This window comes from Electrona antarctica (assembly GCF_951216825.1).
Source record: "Electrona antarctica genome assembly, chromosome: 3".
Classification (NCBI taxonomy): Eukaryota; Metazoa; Chordata; class Actinopteri; order Myctophiformes; family Myctophidae; genus Electrona; species Electrona antarctica.
Genome location: NC_136808.1, coordinates 47,489,251 through 47,508,919, shown reverse-complemented (window position 1 = coordinate 47,508,919; position 19,669 = coordinate 47,489,251). Strand labels below are relative to the sequence as shown.

The 19,669-nt window shown below is 46.3% G+C and overlaps 1 protein-coding gene across 1 annotated transcript in view; it reads left to right on the top strand.

Moving 5' to 3' along the window:
- shank2b (SH3 and multiple ankyrin repeat domains 2b) overlaps positions 1 to 19,669 on the top strand; it is a gene marked incomplete at both ends in the record, with an annotated part of 198,263 nt that overhangs the window by 75,222 nt on the left and 103,372 nt on the right. Inside the window, 4 exon segments of the mRNA XM_079496376.1 lie at positions 1,527 to 1,666; positions 2,167 to 2,286; positions 6,887 to 6,968; positions 8,289 to 8,371. Of these exon segments, the coding sequence (XP_079352502.1) occupies positions 1,527 to 1,666; positions 2,167 to 2,286; positions 6,887 to 6,968; positions 8,289 to 8,371 (425 nt within the window).

The window sequence follows — 19,669 nt, the reverse complement described above, 5'->3', positions numbered from 1 at the left end:
CAGTTTGCAGAATTACAGTACATTTCAAGTACAACTCAATACAACAACTGTTAACTGTGAGTGGACGACACCATAAAGTATTACACTTGTTTACAATAGGGCCCACCATTTTCAATTCATCAAAACAATTAGAGACGTACGAATATACACAACTATATAGTCAAAACAGGAAATCATCATAGAGGAGGTAAAAAGGGAAAAGAAACATATTCAGTGAGGGGAAAAAGGGCTGGGTGGGGATTCAGATTTTACGGGGGCCAGTTTCTAATTGCAGCCGTCCGTAGGTGACCTTTGAGGGTGGTTTTGAAGGAGTCAAGGGATTCGTATGTCTTAATGACTGTTCGTAGGGCGTTCCACATTTTGGTGGCATAGGAGCGAAATTAATTTAGTCCCTTGTTTGTGCCGAAATTGGGTTGTACATGGTTAGTTGAACTCCCTCTGGTGTTGTGGGTGTGGACTTCGTTGACATTAAGGAAGTATTTAGACAGGTACATGGGTATCTTGGTGGTGTATCGAATCTTGTGGACCAGACCCATTGCAAGATGCTGTACTCTGTCGTCGACCCTAAGCCATTCCAGCCTGTCAAAGTGGGCAGGCGTGAGGTGGGTTCTGGGAGTGAGACAAAGTAGTAGCCTGACCACTTCCTGTTGACAACTCGACTGACAGCTCAGCAGACCAATCACAGTACAGGGTGGCCCTGGGTGGGTGTCTTTCATCATTTCAGAATCGTGTTACATATAGCAGTGTGTGCTTACACCCAGTCACCACTAAGGGGTGCTGTATCACCATTTGAAGCACATACAGGACCAGCAGTGTGAGGTTACAGCCACAGCACAGGCCGTTTCTGAGTCATTTATTCAATTCAATGTATTGATTGATGATTGGCATGAGAAAACATACGTTTACATTGCCAAAGCAAGTGTCAAAATATAGTAAAAAAAAAAAATGGGGAAAGTATAGGCTATACAGTTGGAGCAGGTACAGCAACAGAGCTACAGGTATGTCACATTGCATCATTATATAGGCCTACATGTTATACAGGGTATAAAGCTTTTTTGAAACTAATAGCAGCATTAATTTTGCAGTCACTTTGGGACAAATAGTAGCATTTTTTCTCAAGCCTAACAAAAAAACCCTCAGATGGTCCCCATCCAGCTAAACTGGTTATGATATTGTATTTGGCCTCGATTTGGCCTCGGAGACCCCCCATCTGAAAATGCTACGCTTTTATTTGTATTTAATTTACATTTTAACAACATCTTGTTTGGGGTCACCAAATATTTCCAGATGCGGCGGCCTTGAAAACACACACACACACACACACACACACACACACACACACACACACACACACACACACACACACACACACACACACACACACACACACACACACACACACACACTGATCAGCGTCTCTCTCTCTCTCTTTCTCTCTCGCTCTCTCAATCTCTCTCTCTCTCTCTCTCTCTCTCTCTCTCTCTCTCTCTCTCTCTCTATATCTCTCTCTCTCTCTCTCTCCTCAGTCCCGGGGGTCCCTCAGAGTCGGGGGTCTCCAGGAGAAAGCTGTACAGTGCGGTCCCAGGCAGACATTTCATGGTGGTCCGCTCCTACACCCCCCAGGCCGACGGGGAGATACCGCTGTTCAAGGGTGACCGGGTCAAAGGTCAGTCAGTCAGTCGCACCAACAACACCAGTGCTGCACAATAATACAAAAAAGTATCACAATCTAGATTCAAACACCAATGCCATCTGATTTCTAATTTTGAGCTTAGCTTACGTATGATTCATGATGACTTTTTTATGTATACAATGTATTACCATGTTCTTTTGTCTGTCTGTCTGTTTAATGCTTTTAAAAGTACTCAACTCCAGTACAGTATTTAAAAAGAATACATGCTTTTAAAAGTACTCAAATCCAGTAGTATTCAAAAAATGATAGATGCTTTCAACTAATCGACTAAATCTACAGTTGATTTTTGTTGTTCCGGCGGCACCTTGATGGCGTCGACTGGTAATGCCTATTTTTTACACTTGGTTGCGTGCTGAAAAAATGGCAGATCTACAAGCTCACAACGTGTCGCGCTGCCTGTGAGCTTGTAGATCTGCTATTTTCAGAGCGCCACCATGACTTGTCTTGTCTCCCCCCCACCCCTCCCCCTCCAGTGATGAACGTCGGGGAGGGGGGCTACTGGGAGGGCAGCGCACGTGGACAGATGGGCTGGTTCCCCGCTGACTGCGTGGAGGAGATCCCTGCTACCAAGCCTGTTGCAGAGGAGAGGAGCTGTAAGTATTAGGGGTGGGACGATATGGGTACCTCCTAGATACTGGTGGGACAATATGGGTACCTCCTATAGATACTAGGGGTGGGACGATATGGGTACTAGGGGTGGGACGATATGGGTACCTCCTATAGATACTAGGGGTGGGACGATATGGGTACTAGGGGTGGGACGATATGGGTACTAGGGGTGGGACGATATGGGTACTAGGGGTGGGACGATATGGGTACCTCCTATAGATACTAGGGGTGGGACGATATGGGTACTAGGGGTGGGACGATATGGGTACCTCCTAGACTCTGGTGGGACGATATGGGTACTAGGGGTGGGACGATATGGGTACCTCCTAGATACGGTGGGACGATATGGGTACCTCCTAGATACTAGGGGTGGGACGATATGGGTACCTCCTAGATACTGGTGGGACGATATGGGTACTATGGGTGGGACGATATGGGTACCTCCTAGATACTAGGGGTGGGACGATATGGGTACTATGGGTGGGACGATATGGGTACCTCCTAGATACTAGGGGTGGGACGATATGGGTACTAGGGGTGGGACGATATGGGTACCTCTTAGATACGGTGGGACGATATGGGTACCTCCTAGATACGGTGGGACGATATGGGTACTAGGGGTTGGACGATATGGGTACTAGGGGTGGGACGATATGGGTACCTCCTAGATACGGTGGGACGATATGGGTACTAGGGGTGGGACGATATGGGTACTAGTGGTGGGACGATATGGGTACCTCCTAGATACTGGTGGGACGATATGGGTACTATGGGTGGGACGATATGGGTACCTCTTAGATACGATTATCTTTGGCGATATTATGCCCACGATAATGATATATATATCACCATATTCGATATATTGCGATATTCAATATATTGCAAGAGATTTCATCACGCTATCTGTAACTGAAAATAAAAAAAAACTAAAAAAGGCAAACCATAAAAGGCAAAAATCTAGAATTATGTTTTTTTTTTTTGTCTCACAAACTGGCCAATAAGTACATGAATCTTGCCTCCTCCAAACAGTAAAACACCGACTGCAACTTTGCAACTTGTCCACAACTTGTCTGTCCACAGCAATGTGTTGCCTACTGCTACTAGTACTAACCAATCAATGTGTTGCCTACTGCTACTAGTACTAACTCATCAATATCAATGTGTTGCCTACTGCTACTAGTACTAACTAATCAATATCACGATATTGGGACAGACGATACAATATATATATATATCGTGGTAGGAAGTATCGCGATATATCACAATATCGATATATTGGCCCCTAGTAAGTATGACCTCTGGCCACATGGAGGCATGAGGAGATAACCTGGCATTACCAGGCTTTCCACCTCAGAGGAAATCCAGGTCAAATCGCTGTGTGATCCTTTTGGGAGCGGATGGTAACTTAGGTCATGTTGTAGTCATCAGGATGGTAACATACGTCATCTGGTAGTCACTGGTTTGTAGTCCTCAGGATGGTAACTTACGCCATGTTGTAGTCGCTGGTTTGTAGTCATCAGGATGGTAACTTACGTCATGTTGTAGTCACTGGTTTGTAGTCATCAGGATGGTAACTTACGTCATGTTGTAGTCACTGGTTTGTAGTCATCAGGATGGTAACTTACGTCATGTTGTAGTCACTGGTTTGTAGTCATCAGGATGGTGTATTGAGCTCATGTCACCTCAATGTCTATTATGAGTCACATCTTTATCTCAGAGAACAGAGTCTGTTCTCTGACTGTTGAATGATTGACATCATCACAAGGAACTCCCCCTAGTCAACCCCTCCCTCACCCCCCCCCCCCCCCCCCCCACACACACACACACACTGTGATTTCCTCCCATGAAGCTCGTCAGCTGTGATTGAGCTCTCTCTCTCTCTCAACCACAACATGTTCATCTGTCTGTCTGTGTGCGTGTGTGCGTGCGTGCGTGCGTGCGCGCGTGCGTGCGTGCGTGCGTGCGTGCGATCCATTCATTCATTGATTCATTGATTGATTGATTGATTGATTGATTGATTCATTCATTCATTCATTCATTCATTCATTCATTCATTCATTCATTGTATTTATTAACAGATTGCAGAATTACAGTACATTTCAAGCACAACTCAATACAACAACTGTTAAACTGTAGACGACACCATAAAGCATTACACTTGTTTACACCATGTTCAATTCATCATAACATTTTGAGACGTACAAATTTACACTTCTATATAGCCAAAAACAGGAAATCATATAGATTAGGTAAAAAGGGGAAAACACATATGTATACAGTGAGGGGGAAAAGGGGTGGGTTGGGGATTCAGATTCTACGGGGGCCAGTTTCAAATTGCAACCGTCCGTATAGGTACCCTTTGAGAGCGGTTTTGAAGGAGTCAAGGGATTTGCATGTCTTAATGACTGTTGGTAGGGCGTTTCACATTTTGGTGGCATTTAGTCCTGTGTTTGTGCCTAATCTGGGTTGCACATGGGTTTGTTGAACTCCCTCAGGTGTTATGGGTGTGGACTTCGTTGACATTAAGGAAGTATTTAGACAGGTACATGGGTATCTTGAATCTTGTGGACCAGACCCATAACCCATTGCAAGATGCTGTACTCTGTCGTCAACCCTAAGGCATTGCAGCCTGTCAAGTGGGCAGGGGTGAGGTGGGTTTGTTTTGGGGGGTCTGGAGCCTTGTTTTAAGGGCCTTTGAGGTGCTGTGGTACCAAGAGGTGCATGCATAGTCTAAGAAACCTTGTATGAGGTCTCCTGTTAGGGTCTTCAAGGTGATTTTGTTGACCAGTGAGGAGATTCTCTCAATTCAATTTCAATTTTCAAAAGGCTTTATTGGCATGATAAATATGTTCTACATTGCCAAAGCATACATACAACAAAACAAAAGTCAACATTGCACACAGAGACAACAACTCTCTGCGCACACAGAGACAACAACAAACATCCCAACAATAATGAACAACAAGCAATACAGTAACAATGAAAATAAATTAACAAACAGAAACATAACAGCAACTTAATGACTCTCTCTCTCTCTCTCTCTCTCTCTCTGGCTGCGTGCCTTTCCTCTGGGTAGTTCATTTGAAAGGCTGACCCAAGGCCGTTGGCATTGGTCTCTCTCTCTCTCTCTCTCTCTCTCTCTCTCTCTCTCTCTCTCTCTCTCTCTGCCAGCTCTCCGGCGCCCCCCTCAGGGCTTCATGCCTCCCAAAGAATCCCAGTCAGTAAAAATGGGGTCACATTATGGAGGCTCCAAGGCAACGTTCCATGCAACCACGTGTGTGTGTGTGTGTGTGCGTGCGTGTGTGTTGGAATGACACTATGCGGCCAACCCCCTCCAGTGTGTCCAGACTCTTTTAACTGAGGTGGCCCTGTTGGTCACGTGCACGCGTAAAGACACACGTGCACACGTAAACACACACGTGCACGTGTGCATCTGCTTTTTACGTTGGAACAAGTTTGATGTAGGTTTTGTCAAAGCGTCTGAAGATTTGGTTCCATTCACTCTCAGGCCCCTTTTTTCCACCAGGGTTGAACCAGCCCAGTTCTTAGTCCATGAGCCAGAAACTCCAAGATTGGAACGTTAATTATGAATTGAGTGGGAAAAACCTGCATGTCTATATTATATTATTTATAGGGCCAATATAAGTAAATTAATATATGATAACTCTTCCAGAGTATAGTAGCTTTTTCATATTCACACTAAATATCTCTACATGTTATTTTATTTTATTTCCTTTTCTGCTAAGCAACACGCTATATATGCTTAGATGATTTCAATTTATATTTGGATAATTTTCCACGCAGAGCTTCCGTTGCTCCGGACTGTACGACGGAGGCATTTGAACATTGTGAGAGAGCAACAGTCTGGAAACGTGAGACTACGGTTGAACATAACCCCCTGACCCTGATGGTGTTTTTCTCTGTGTTGTGTTGTCAGATTGCAGAGCGGACCGCATTAGGGTCAGGGTTAGGTTTCTGGTTTCTTGACTTCAGTGTTTTGTACGTTACAATTGTATAAAAGAACAAAGATTGTTAATTTGCTTTCGCCATCTTTGTTGAAGAAGAGTCTGGGCAATTATGTTTTAGTTCATGTTATGCCAGTGTTCATTTTTAGTTGGCTAAGACTAAAACTAAATAGTTTAAGTAGCCTAGGCAGGCCTAAAGTTAAATGGTGTGTTCAAAGACTGAGCTTAAATCAGAATTTGCTATACTTAAAGTAACCCTGAGCCTAAGTTGCTAAAATACTTTAGTCTTATAGAATAGAGGGTATGCACGGGACATCATCATCATGCCCGGAAGTTACGCAGGAACGCGTATAGTGACAAAGAACTACTTTCTGGCCTTGACAGCCCATACATCCAAACAGAAAAGTCCTATCTGATTGTATTAAACAAGGTTAAACTCACTTTGCCACTCAATTTGCCATTCACTTAATGCATGTGCATACCCTCTATTACTAAAAGTTTCTAAATCTTATATTTAGATCTAGTCTCTGAGGCTTAATCTAGTAAACCTCTGAGGTTACTGGAGGTCAGGTTGGGTTGGGGTTAACCCTAACATTGCTGGTGTTGTGTGTGTTGTCAGATTGCAGAGCGGACCGCAGTGACAGACGAAAGCTGTTCAGACATTACACCGTTGGCTCCTACGACAGCTTTGACGCCTCCAGGTGAGACCCTGAATGTGTGTGTGTGTGTGTGTGTGTGTGTGTGTGTGTGTGTGTGTGTGTGTGTGTGTGTGTGTGTGTGTGTGTGTGTGTGTGTGTGTGTGTGTGTGTGTGTGTGTGTGTGTGTGTGCACATGCATGTCAGTCAGCATCACAGCGCTCCAAACACATTGTGTTGCTATGGCAACGCTGCATGCACTGTACTGTTGCTAGGAAGCCAGTCCCGCCCACCCCCTCCCCTCTCTCTCTCTCTCTCTCTCTCTCTCTCTCTCTCTCTCTCTCTCTCTCTCTCTCTCTCTCTCTTTCTCTCTCTCTCTCTCCACGGAAGGAGAGGAAAGGAAAGGAACTGCTATTTATTGTATTTGTACATCGCTACAGCCTGCCCCATCCTATCCGCGCGGCCGCAGAATCCCGACGTAACAAGGCTAATCAGCCAATAGCTGGCCGTGCGATCCATCCCGTCATTAGACATCAGCTGTGTTCACGATGATGAATATAATAACGATGCTTATTATCGACTCGGAGCCACAACGTCACTCCTGGGGATAACCTGCTTCCCTTTCACCTACTGACGAGCCGCTTGTGTGTGTGTGTGTGTGTGTGTGTGTGTGTGTGTGTGTGTGTGTGTGTGTGTGTGTGTGTGTGTGTGTGTGTGTGTGTGTGTGTGTGTGTGTGTGTGTGTGTGTGTGTGTGTGTGTGTGTGTGTGTGTGTGTGTGTGTGTGTGCGCGCACGCTCGTGAGAGATACAGAGAGAGAAACAGAGAGAGAGAGAGAGAGAGATACAGAGAGAGAAACAGAGAGAGAGAGGCGGAGCGTCGTTTGGATTTCTTTCATTTTCTCTGTGTGTGTGTGTGTGTGTGTTCTTCTATCTGGAGACTGCTCCCTCTCTCTCTCTCTCTCTCTCTCTCCATGCCGCGTCGTCGCTCCCATCGGGGCTGTGAGCGTCTCCGTCACCCCGCCTGATCTACGGCCGCCAGCCGCTCGCTCTGTGAGCCTGCAGGGCTGGATTGGGTGGGTGGGTGGTCCGGTGGGTGGAGGTGTATATAGGTTAGGGGTGGCGGAGGGTGGGTGGGTGGGTATGGGTGCATGGTGCTGCCCTGGCACCCCCGCTGCGCTGCATGCCGTCCTGGCACCACCTCCACCACCACCACAGCGCTGGCAGAACCATGGATAGTTCCACGTTTGCGGAGGAGGACCCTGCGTCGCGGGCGGCTCTGAGGATGAGCATGGGACCGCTCCCGCTGCGCGCGTCAGGCTGTGCCATGCTCCGCATGACGGCCACCACTAACCACCGTGACCCTGTCCATCTGCATCATCTCCACAGCGACGTGGTGGTGGACGAGAAGAGCGTGGTCCTGCACAAGAAGGACAACGAGGGCTTCGGTTTTGTGCTGCGAGGAGCCAAAGGTAAGGAGACAACAGCACTACTATACTACTAATAATAAGACTACTAGAGCCTGAGGGCGTGCACGCATCCGCCTGGGTGACAGCAGACTGCTGGGTGAGCGCTGGCGCTTTGGCATGGGGGGTCAGATCAGCATATGGAATGAATTCTGTACTGGCCATATATGGAGCGTGTCTTGAGTGTACAGGGTTTGATGAGGTCAGATCAACATACTGTATGGGATGTCAAAACAGGTCAGCTCCTTATTTGGAGATCTAAGAGTTGCAGCGGAGGCAGTGTCTTGAGTGCACAGGGTTTGATGAGGTCAGATGAGGTCAGATCGGCCTGGGCCGTGGCTCAGCGGTCCAGGCACCTTGGCTGGTAATCCAGTTTGGCAGTGTGCCGCGGGTTCAACTCCGGATCCCGACGTCCTTTACTGCATGTCACTGAGCTGACCTGTTGACATTCCATATGTTGATCCTTCCCCACCCATCCTTCCTGTTCTGACATTCCATATGTTGATCCAGCAGCCAGCGCTCACCCAGCAGTCTGCCGTCTGCCGCCTCCCAGGCGGATTAGGCGCCCTCAGGGTGTCTTACTGGTAGATACTAGAGCGGTGCCGATTGGGCACTGGCCTACTTGGAACGATGCAAGTTGGAAATGCATGCCCAACCCAGGTATTATGTCTTTGTGCCCTTTATGCCCATATATGGAGTTCTTTGTCAGGCATGCCCAAATATGGAGTCTATGCAGATGTCAGAACATATTGTGATGTCAGAACAGGCCAGCTCCATCCGCAGACCGGCCCTAGTTTCCGTTTTCACTGGTTCACTTCTCTTTGTCTCGAAACAGACATTTTTCCGCCATGCGTGCGTGCGTGCGTGCGTGCGTGCGTGCGTGCGTGCGTGCGTGCGTGCACCTGCAACACCTGCAACACCTGCAAAAGCTAGTTTTCAGAATTTGCATTTTCGAGGCGGTCAGCTTTCTGCGCCATTGATTCACAATATAATGATATGCACGCTCCACTTCGACCCCGCCCCCGCCCCTCCCCACAACAATGGGTAACCACCAAGACCCCATTGAGGCTCTCCAATGTTGAAGCACTCGGCCCTACTGGTCAGAGGAGGAACTGCAGGCGGACCCGTGGAGTTATGACGAGGAAACCATGTGCATCTGGGGTTTAACATTGAGTGTCCGTTTGCACTTCCGCATTTTGGACACCAAATGTTGATGTCCAAATCGAAAAAATGCGGAAGTAGCGGGGCTGTCGCTCCGGTTCAGTCTCTATCCTTTACTCTATGGTAACCACGCTTGCATTTTATGAGGTCACATGGTGTACGACGGGGGACAAATATTACAAAAGCAGGTGCATAGGCCTATGCATAGGCATAGGTCAGCTGGAAATCTTTTAAAAATAGCAAACGAAACAAGGACATGTAACTTCAACTTTTCTTGACATCCATTTCATATACACCCTGAAGGCAGTATCTCCCTAGCCTGGCTAATAAGCCAGACCGAATCAGCCGTTGGCAAAAAAAAAATTGCCTGCCGGCGGATTACGGTCTGGAGAGGCTCAATTGTACGCCCATTTCCTACACCAGAGAACTGGTGTGGCCAATCGGGACATGGTATGCAATATGGGCGGGCTTTGGTACAGTGACATTCAATGCTTGAGACCTTTGACTGACAGTACCTCTAACCAATTGCGTCAAAGAGAAAATGTTTGAACCCACCCCCCGGGAAACAAGATCCATACACAGCATCTCCAGACTCAAATACCACACGACAGTGTGATTTGAGTCTGGCTTATTAGCCAGGCTAGTATCTCCCAGCTTAGAATTGGTTTATAGGCACGTTCAACAGATCTAACTTGATGTATTGGGATCTAGCAGTTTTGTTAAGGGGCAGTTTACAAGTAGTGCTTTGTATGTAAACAGGGTGACGGTGTTGTTTCCTTCTAATGGTGCGTTCATACGGGCAGTTGAAACGATGCAAAGGCGCGTTGTGAGTTGATTTGGAGCAGCTACATGCATCGTAGCGTCTCTGCAACGTCATGTCGATGGCTTCCATTGACAATGAAGGGTAGACTGCATCGTTTAATCTGCCCCTTGGGAATGCAACATTAGAGCCAGTGAAGACCTACTGATATGAGGTGTAGAGATGGGTGATGGGTTCTGAAACTTGCTCCTGTAATACTTTATATCAGTTTTATTGGTCATCTTATTAGACTAGACCTGACCCGGCCTACTTGAGAACGATGCAACTTTGGAACCTAATAATACCTGTTGTCAACTTGTCATAGCACCCATTTTAACTATCTGTCTGTGTCCCACATAGAGATCTCTGTATTTGTCTGTCTGCCTGTGTCTGAAGAAGGAAAACTGACTGACTGTGAAAAGTGGACTGGTTAAGTAATCAATTTGCAGGTGTGGGGTTGCAATCAATTGCAATCAATTGGCTCAGGCAGAGGCTGGAAATTGCAGGTTGTCTTATGAACTAGCAGGTTGTCTATATGAACTAGCAGGTTGTCTATATGAACTAGCAGGTTGTCTATATGAACTAGCAGGTTGTCTTATGAACTAGCATGTTGTCTATATGAAGGTGAGGGGATTTAGGCTGATTAGGCCCACTGGCAAAGCCTGACCAGAGCCTTTTGTGGTGGTTCTGGAGAACCGTGGTTCCGACCGACTCGATAACGGGCACTGCACTCCCTGTGTGGGTGTGGAACGTGTGTGTCGAATGTGAAGTCGGTGGGGCAAACGGTTCTCGAGTTACATGCATTAAAACCATACACACACACGCACGCACGCACGCACGCAGAGACGTGGCACATTTATAGTAGGACTAGACCTGTACGTGCCCGTCGCAGTCGGCCACCGGCCTACTTGGGAACGATGCAACTTGGGAACCTAATGATATACGTTGTCATAGCACCTGTTTTAACTGTCAGCCGGTGTCCCACATGGAGATCTGTGTATGTGCCTGTGTATGAAGACTGCAAACTGAAAAGTGTACTTGGCAATCAATTCGGCCCACTGACAGAGCCTGATTGGTTGAGCCTCAGTTGGCTGAGGCAGAGGCTGGAAATTGCACAGGTGAAAGGAGTTGGCCTCATTGGGCCCACTGGCAGAGCCTGGCCCAGGTGAAAGGAGTTGGCCTCATTAGGCCCACTGGCAGAGCCTGACCAGAGCCTTTTGTGGTGGTTCTGGAGAACCGTGTGTCCGACCGACTCGATACCTGGCACTGCACTCCCTGTGGGGGTGTGGAACGCGTGTGTCGAATGTGAAGTCGGTGGGTCAAATGGTTCTCGAGTTACATGCAGTACAACCGTACATGCACGCACGCACGTACACAGAGACGTGGCACATTATATAGTAGATATTCCTGTTCTTTCCTTGAGCTTAGTGCTTACGAATGTTATTTGTCTGTCCTAAATGTTACCCTGTTATTTGTTGGTACTGGCAGAGCTGTGTAATATTATTTGCCTCTTCTTGGCCAGTTCACACTATTTGTTTAATGTGTTTAATTCGTCGTTGTTAGATGGTTGTTAAGAAAATCCGCTTTTGTTGCGGACATTGTGACGAGGCGGACACGTTATGATGACGTAACCGGAAATCAACCAACCGGCGACTTGCAAGGGCTTCGGGGAAACTGAGTCCAATGCAAAGTGAACGAGGTTGTAGGACAATCTTGGCTCGCTTTGCTCTTTGTCTGTGACCCGGATCGAGGAAGTGGCTTATGTGGCTCAATAACAAATCATGGGACTGTTTCAAGCAGATTTTCATGGATCAAAGTGCGCAAATACTTCGGCGTTTTGCTCCAAAGGTGATTAAACAATCCCGGCAGTCACGGTATTTTGTCAATTATACTATAACATGTGGAACCTTAGTCTCAATGTGTTTTTTTACTGGTTAAATAAAGGTTAAATAAAATAAAATAAAAAATAAAGCAAAGTGCACTGTGATAGATTGCATCCAAGGGTCTGTGGCACGCATATACAAAATTATCTCCATAATCAAATATTGGCGTGATTGTGATTGTGGCGTAATTACCCTCTTTCTATTTTCCTTAGAGAAACATTATCTATTTTGGGAGAGAAAGCCAGACATGGAGGACACATGAGCTCACATGTTTGTCATACCATGTAGCTAGCAGGTTGTCTATATGAACTAGCAGGTTGTCTATATGAACTAGCAGGTTGTCTATATGAACTAGCAGGTTGTCTATATGAACTAGCAGGTTGTCTATATGAACTAGCAGGTTGTCTATATGAACTAGCAGGTTGTCTATATGAACTAGCAGGTTGTCTATATGAACTAGCAGGTTGTCTATATGAACTAGCAGGTTGTCTATATGAACTAGCAGGTTGTCTATATGAACTAGCAGGTTGTCTATATCAGTGGTTCTCAACCTTTTTACACCAAGTACCACCTCAGATTTTATTTGTCACTCCAAGTACCACCACTTGGAAATTTGCGGTTATTAGAGGTTATTGATGCTTTTTTGGCGGGTTTATGATGGATTTCGGGTACCTATATATATATATATATATATATATATATATATATATATATATACCCACACACACTGTTATCAAAATGATGTGACCACAATATGACCACCATTATAACTTATGTTAAAAAAATAAATATATATATATATATATATATATATATATATATATATATATATATATATATATGCACAGTTCACACAGGAGGCAAATTTATTCCTAATAAGATTATTTATTATTTTTTACAGACGTCAGCCAAAATCATGCTGTACAAAACGGGCACTTTAACTGTTACAATGAGGAGCCATACAGGCAAAAAGCCCTTTACTTGTACACTTTGTGAACAAAGATTACATTTTCACACATTCACACACACACACACACACACACACACACACACACACACACACACACACACACACACACACACACACACACACACACACACACAAAGTGAAAACAATAACTGTAGTACTGCAAACACACAGCAAGTGAAAACAATAACCACACACACACACACACACACACACACACACACACACACGAGAGCCCCTGCCCCTCTCTCTCTCCTGCAAGTCAACATTAGCTTTAGCACTCATTAGCATGGTCTGTGTAGCATGATTAGCATCAAGCTCTCACAACTAACTAACTATTTTTTTGTCAACCAAAAGTTTTGCTTTTGCCCAATGCCCACTTCAAAGAGCTTCTGATCTAACACATTGTGAAGCAAATTAATTAATAACGAGTGCTGCTCACAGCTCAACTGCAGTGCCCAGTGCTGACGGTCCGGAGTCTGAGTGGGAATGGTAGAGAGAGAGTGGGGGGGGGGGGGATGAGAGATTGGAGATTGTAATCTGGCTGCCTGCATTCACATGCATGCGTCTCTCAACCGCTCTGTCAAACTTCACCGTGCGTTAATCGCACGTTAATTAAATTAACGCCGTTAAAATAACTTTGAGTTAACGCACGATTAACGCGTTAACTTTGACAGCCTTAATATATATATATATATATATATATATATATATATATATATATAGTTGAGAACCACTGGTATATATGAACTAGCAGGTTGTCTATATGAACTAGCAGGTTGTCTATATGAACTAGCAGGTTGTCTTATGAACTAGTAGGTTGTCTATATGAACTAGCAGGTCGTCTATATGAACTAGCAGGTTGTCTATATGAACTAGCAGGTTGTCTTATGAACTAGCAGGTTGTCTATATGAACTATAGCAGGTTGTCTATATGAACTAGCAGGTTGTCTATATGAACTAGCAGGTCGTCTATATGAACTAGCAGGTTGTCTTATGAACTAGCATGTTGTCTATATGAACTAGCAGGATGTCTATATGAACTAGCAGGTTGTCTATATGAACTAGCAGGTTGTCTATATGAACTAGCAGGTTGTCTATATAAACTAGCAGGTTGTCTATATGAACTAGCAGGTTGTCTATATGACCTAGCAGGTTGTCTATATGAACTAGCAGGTTGTCTTATGAACTAGCAGGTTGTCTATATGAACTAGCAGGTTGTCTATATGAACTAGCAGGTTGTCTATATGAACTAGCAGGTTGTCTATATGAACTAGCAGGTTGTCTTATGAACTAGCAGGTTGTCTATATGAACTAGCAGGTTGTCTATATGAACTAGCAGGTTGTCTATATGAACTAGCAGGTTGTCTATATGAACTAGCAGGTTGTCTTATGAACTAGCAGGTAGTCTTATGAACTAGCAGGTTGTCTATATGAACTAGCAGGTTGTCTTATGAACTAGCAGGTTGTCTTATGAACTAGCAGGTTGTCTTATGACTTATGAGTCCCGATTTACCATTTATTTTTTAATCTTTGATACTATACTGTACTTCTCTTTAACATGCCGTTAGCGTAAATTTGCTTCATTTGAGTTAGTCTGGCCCACCGGCAATAATGTAGATCTGCGTCAATATTGGTCTTTTATCGTGCTTTTGATCAATCGAGTCGAGATGATACTTACATTATCATTGGGTTGCTGATGATGTCAACGAGACTGGAGCGTGCCATCTTGATCGGCGCGCACACCCGCACCCATTATATCTGTTTCTTTCAATCACATTTATCTCCAATTCCATTTCTGGTCAAACCAAGCTTTATTCCATGGAATATAGCCGACGATGTGATGGTCGCGATGATGCTGTTCCGAACGGGAGACCGGAAGTGATGCAACAACACACACACACACACACACACACACACACACACACACACACACACACACACACACACACACACACACACACACACACACACACACACACACACACACACACACACACACACACACACACAGTTAGACAAACATAACATCCGGTTGCGGATTTTTGGCTCTTGAAAATAAGGGTTGAACGGGGGGGAAACCCTGGCAGTACGAGGTGAATTAATTCATTAATGAATTAATCCTGGCGGGTAAATACTGTACTGTTATCATTACGTTATGGTTGGACTTATCTCTGTCTGTACTGTACTATCCTTTAAGTTATGCACAAACTGCAGAGCCACATTACTGTAAATAATGCATAAGGTTATGTAGCCTCTATATGCAGCCCATGGGTCACTACTGGATCTCTGCTCTATGCAGCTGGGTCACTACTGGATCTCTGCTCTATGCAGCTGGGTCACACTACTGGATCTCTGCTCTATGCAGCTGGGTCACACTACTGGATCTCTGCTCTATGCAGCTGGGTCACACTACTGGATCTCTGCTCTATACAGCTGGGTCACTACTGGATCTCTGCTCTATACAGCTGGGTCACTACTGGATCTCTGCTCTATGCAGCTGGGTCACTACTGTATCTCTGCTCTATACAGCTGGGTCACTACTGGATCTCTGCTCTATGCAGCTGGGTCACTACTGGATCTCTGCTCTATGCAGCTGGGTCACTACTGGATCTCTGCTCTATGCAGCTGGGTCACTACTGGATCTCTGCTCTATGCAGCTGGGTCACTACTGGATCTCTGCTCTATGCAGCTGGATCACTACTGGATCTCTGCTCTATACAGCTGGGTCACTACTGGATCTCTGCTCTATACAGCTGGGTCACTACTGGATCTCTGCTCTATGCAGCTGGATCACTACTGTATCTCTGCTCTATGCAGCTGGGTCACTACTGGATCTCTGCTCTATGCAGCTGGGTCACTACTGGATCTCTGCTCTATGCAGCTGGGTCACTACTGGATCTCTGCTCTATACAGCTGGGTCACTACGGGATCTCTGCTCTATGCAGCTGGGTCACTACTGTATCTCTGCTCTATACAGCTGGGTCACTACTGGATCTCTGCTCTATGCAGCTGGGTCACTACTGGATCTCTCTATGCAGCTGGATCACTACTGGATCTCTGCTCTATGCAGCTGGGTCACTACTGGATCTCTGCTCTATGCAGCTGGGTCACTACTTGATCTCTGCTCTATGCAGCTGGGTCACTACTGGATCTCTGCTCTATGCAGCTGGGTCACTACTGGATCTCTGCTCTATGCAGCTGGGTCACTACTGGATCTCTGCTCTATACAGCTGGGTCACTACTGGATCTCTGCTCTATGCAGCTGGGTCACTACTGGATCTCTCTATACAGCTGGGTCACTACTGGATCTCTGCTCTATGCAGCTGGGTCACTACTGGATCTCTCTATACAGCTGGGTCACTACTGGATCTCTGCTCTATGCAGCTGGGTCACTACTGGATCTCTGCTCTATGCAGCTGGGTCACTACTGGATCTCTGCTCTATGCAGCTGGGTCACTACTGGATCGCTCTATGGAGCTGGGTCACTACTGGATCTCTGCTCTATACAGCTGGGTCACTACTGGATCTCTGCTCTATGCAGCTGGGTCACTACTGGATCTCTGCTCTATGCAGCTGGGTCACTACTGGATCGCTCTATGCAGCTGGGTCACTACTTGATCTCTGCTCTATGCAGCTGGGTCACTACTGGATCTCTGCTCTATGCAGCTGGGTCACTACTGGATCGCTCTATGCAGCTGGGTCACTACTGGATCTCTGCTCTATGCAGCTGGGTCACTACTGGATCTCTGCTCTATACAGCTGGGTCACTACTGGATCTCTGCTCTATACAGCTGGGTCACTACTGGATCGCTCTATACAGCTGGGTCACTACTGGATCTCTGTTCTATGCAGCTGGGTCACTACTGGATCTCTGCTCTATGCAGCTGGGTCACTACTGGATCTCTCTATACAGCTGGGTCACTGGAGCTCTATATGTAGCTGGGTCACTACTGGATCTCTGCTCTATGCAGCTGGGTCACTACTGGATCTCTGCTCTATACAGCTGGGTCACTACTGGATCTCTGCTCTATGCAGCTGCGTCACTACTGGATCTCTGCTCTATACAGCTGGATCACTACTGGATCTCTGATCTATGCAGCTGGGTCACTACTGGATCTCTGCTCTATACAGCTGGGTCACTACTGGATCTCTGCTCTATACAGCTGGGTCACTACTGGATCTCTGCTCTATGCAGCTGGGTCACTACTGGATCTCTGCTCTATGCAGCTGGGTCACTACTGGATCTCTGCTCTATACAGCTGGGTCACTACTGGATCTCTGCTCTATACAGCTGGGTCACTACTGGATCTCTGCTCTATGCAGCTGGGTCACTACTGGATCTCTGCTCTATGCAGCTGGGTCACTACTGGATCTCTGCTCTATGCAGCTGGGTCACTACTGGATCTCTGCTCTATACAGCTGGGTCACTACTGGATCTCTGCTCTATGCAGCTGGGTCACTACTGGATCTCTGCTCTATACAGCTGGATCACTACTGGATCTCTGCTCTATACAGCTGGATCACTACTGGATCTCTGCTCTATACAGCTGGGTCACTACTGGATCTCTGCTCTATACAGCTGGGTCACTACTGGATCTCTCTATACAGCTGGGTCACTACTGGATCTCTCTATACAGCTGGGTCACTACTGGATCTCTGCTCTATGCAGCTGGGTCACTACTGGATCTCTGCTCTATACAGCTGGGTCACTACTGGATCTCTGCTCTTTACAGCTGAGTCACTACTGGATCTCTGCTCTATACAGCTGGGTCACTACTGGATCTCTGCTCTATACAGCTGGGTCACTACTGGATCTCTGCTCTATACAGCTGGGTCACTACTGGATCTCTCTATACAGCTGGGTCACTACTGGATCTCTCTATACAGCTGGGTCACTACTGGATCTCTGCTCTATACAGCTGGGTCACTACTGGATCTCTGCTCTATACAGCTGGGTCACTACTGGATCTCTGCTCTATACAGCTGGGTCACTACTGGATCTCTCTATACAGCTGGGTCACTACTGGATCTCTCTATACAGCTGGGTCACTACTGGATCTCTGCTCTATGCAGCTGGGTCACTACTGGATCTCTCTATGCAGCTGGGTCACTACTGGATCTCTCTATACAGCTGGGTCACTCGAGCTCTATATGTAGCTGGGTCACTACTGGATCTCTGCTCTATGGTAAATGGTGCATTTAACGCCTTTATCCAAGGCACTTTACATAGATTGTGCATTACAGTACATCCACCCATTCACACACACATTCATACACCGATGGCGGCGGAAACCATGCAAGGCACCAACCAGCACATCGGGAGCAATTAGGGTTTCAGTGTCTTGCTCAAGGACACTTCGACACTAACTCTGGGGGAGCCCGGGTTCGAACTGGCAACCTTGCGGTTACCATCCAGCCACTCTACCCCTGAGCCACCGCATCCCCCAAAAAAAGAGAGATCTCTCTCTTTCTCGCACTATAGGGGAGAGAGAGATCGATGCAGGCATTAGTTCCGACATACCAACAGTCCGACAGTCATGAGTCCGACACCCTACCCAAACACTAACCTAACCCTAACCGCACGCAGATGCCACAGGTGATTTGTAACCAGCAGCACGGGTGATTTGTAATCAGCAGCATGGGTGATTTGTAACCAGCAGCACAGGTGATTTGTAAGCGGCAACGCATGTCGGGAGCCAAAGGTGATTTGGAACACATGGTAATACATGAAATACATAACGATTAGGACGCGTGCCATATATACCGCACTCACGCACGCACAGAGGGGGTAGAGCAGAGGGGGTAGAGCAGAGGGGGCAGAGCAGAGGGGGTAGAGCAGAGGGGGTAGAGCAGAGGGGGTAGAGCAGAGGGGGTAGAGCAGAGCACATTGGATATGATTAGTTGTTGTTATTGGTAGGATGTGGTTTCATGTTTTATACGGGACTAAAAATACGACCACGTCCATGTCATCACCATCAGCCTTCCACACTGCATCCTGAAACCATGTGCATACTTTATTACTTTAATAGATCAGGTCATCTATCTATCTATACTGTACTGTTATCATTACGTTATGCTTGGACTTATCTCTGTCTGTACTGTACTATCCTTTAAGTTATGCACAAACTGCAGAGCCACATTACTGTAAATAATGCATAAGGTTATGTAGCCTCTATATGCAGCCCATGGGTCACTACTGGATCTCTGCTCTATACAGCTGGGTCACTACTGGATCTCTGCTCTATACAGCTGGATCACTACTGGATCTCTGCTCTATACAGCTGGGTCACTACTGGATCTGTGCTCTATGCAGCTGGGTCACTACTGGATCTCTGCTCTATACAGCTGGGTCACTACTGGATCGCTGCTCTATACAGCTGGGTCACTACTGGATCTCTGCTCTATACAGCTGGGTCACTACTGGATCGCTGCTCTATGCAGCTGGGTCACTACTGGATCTCTCTATACAGCTGGATCACTACTGGATCTCT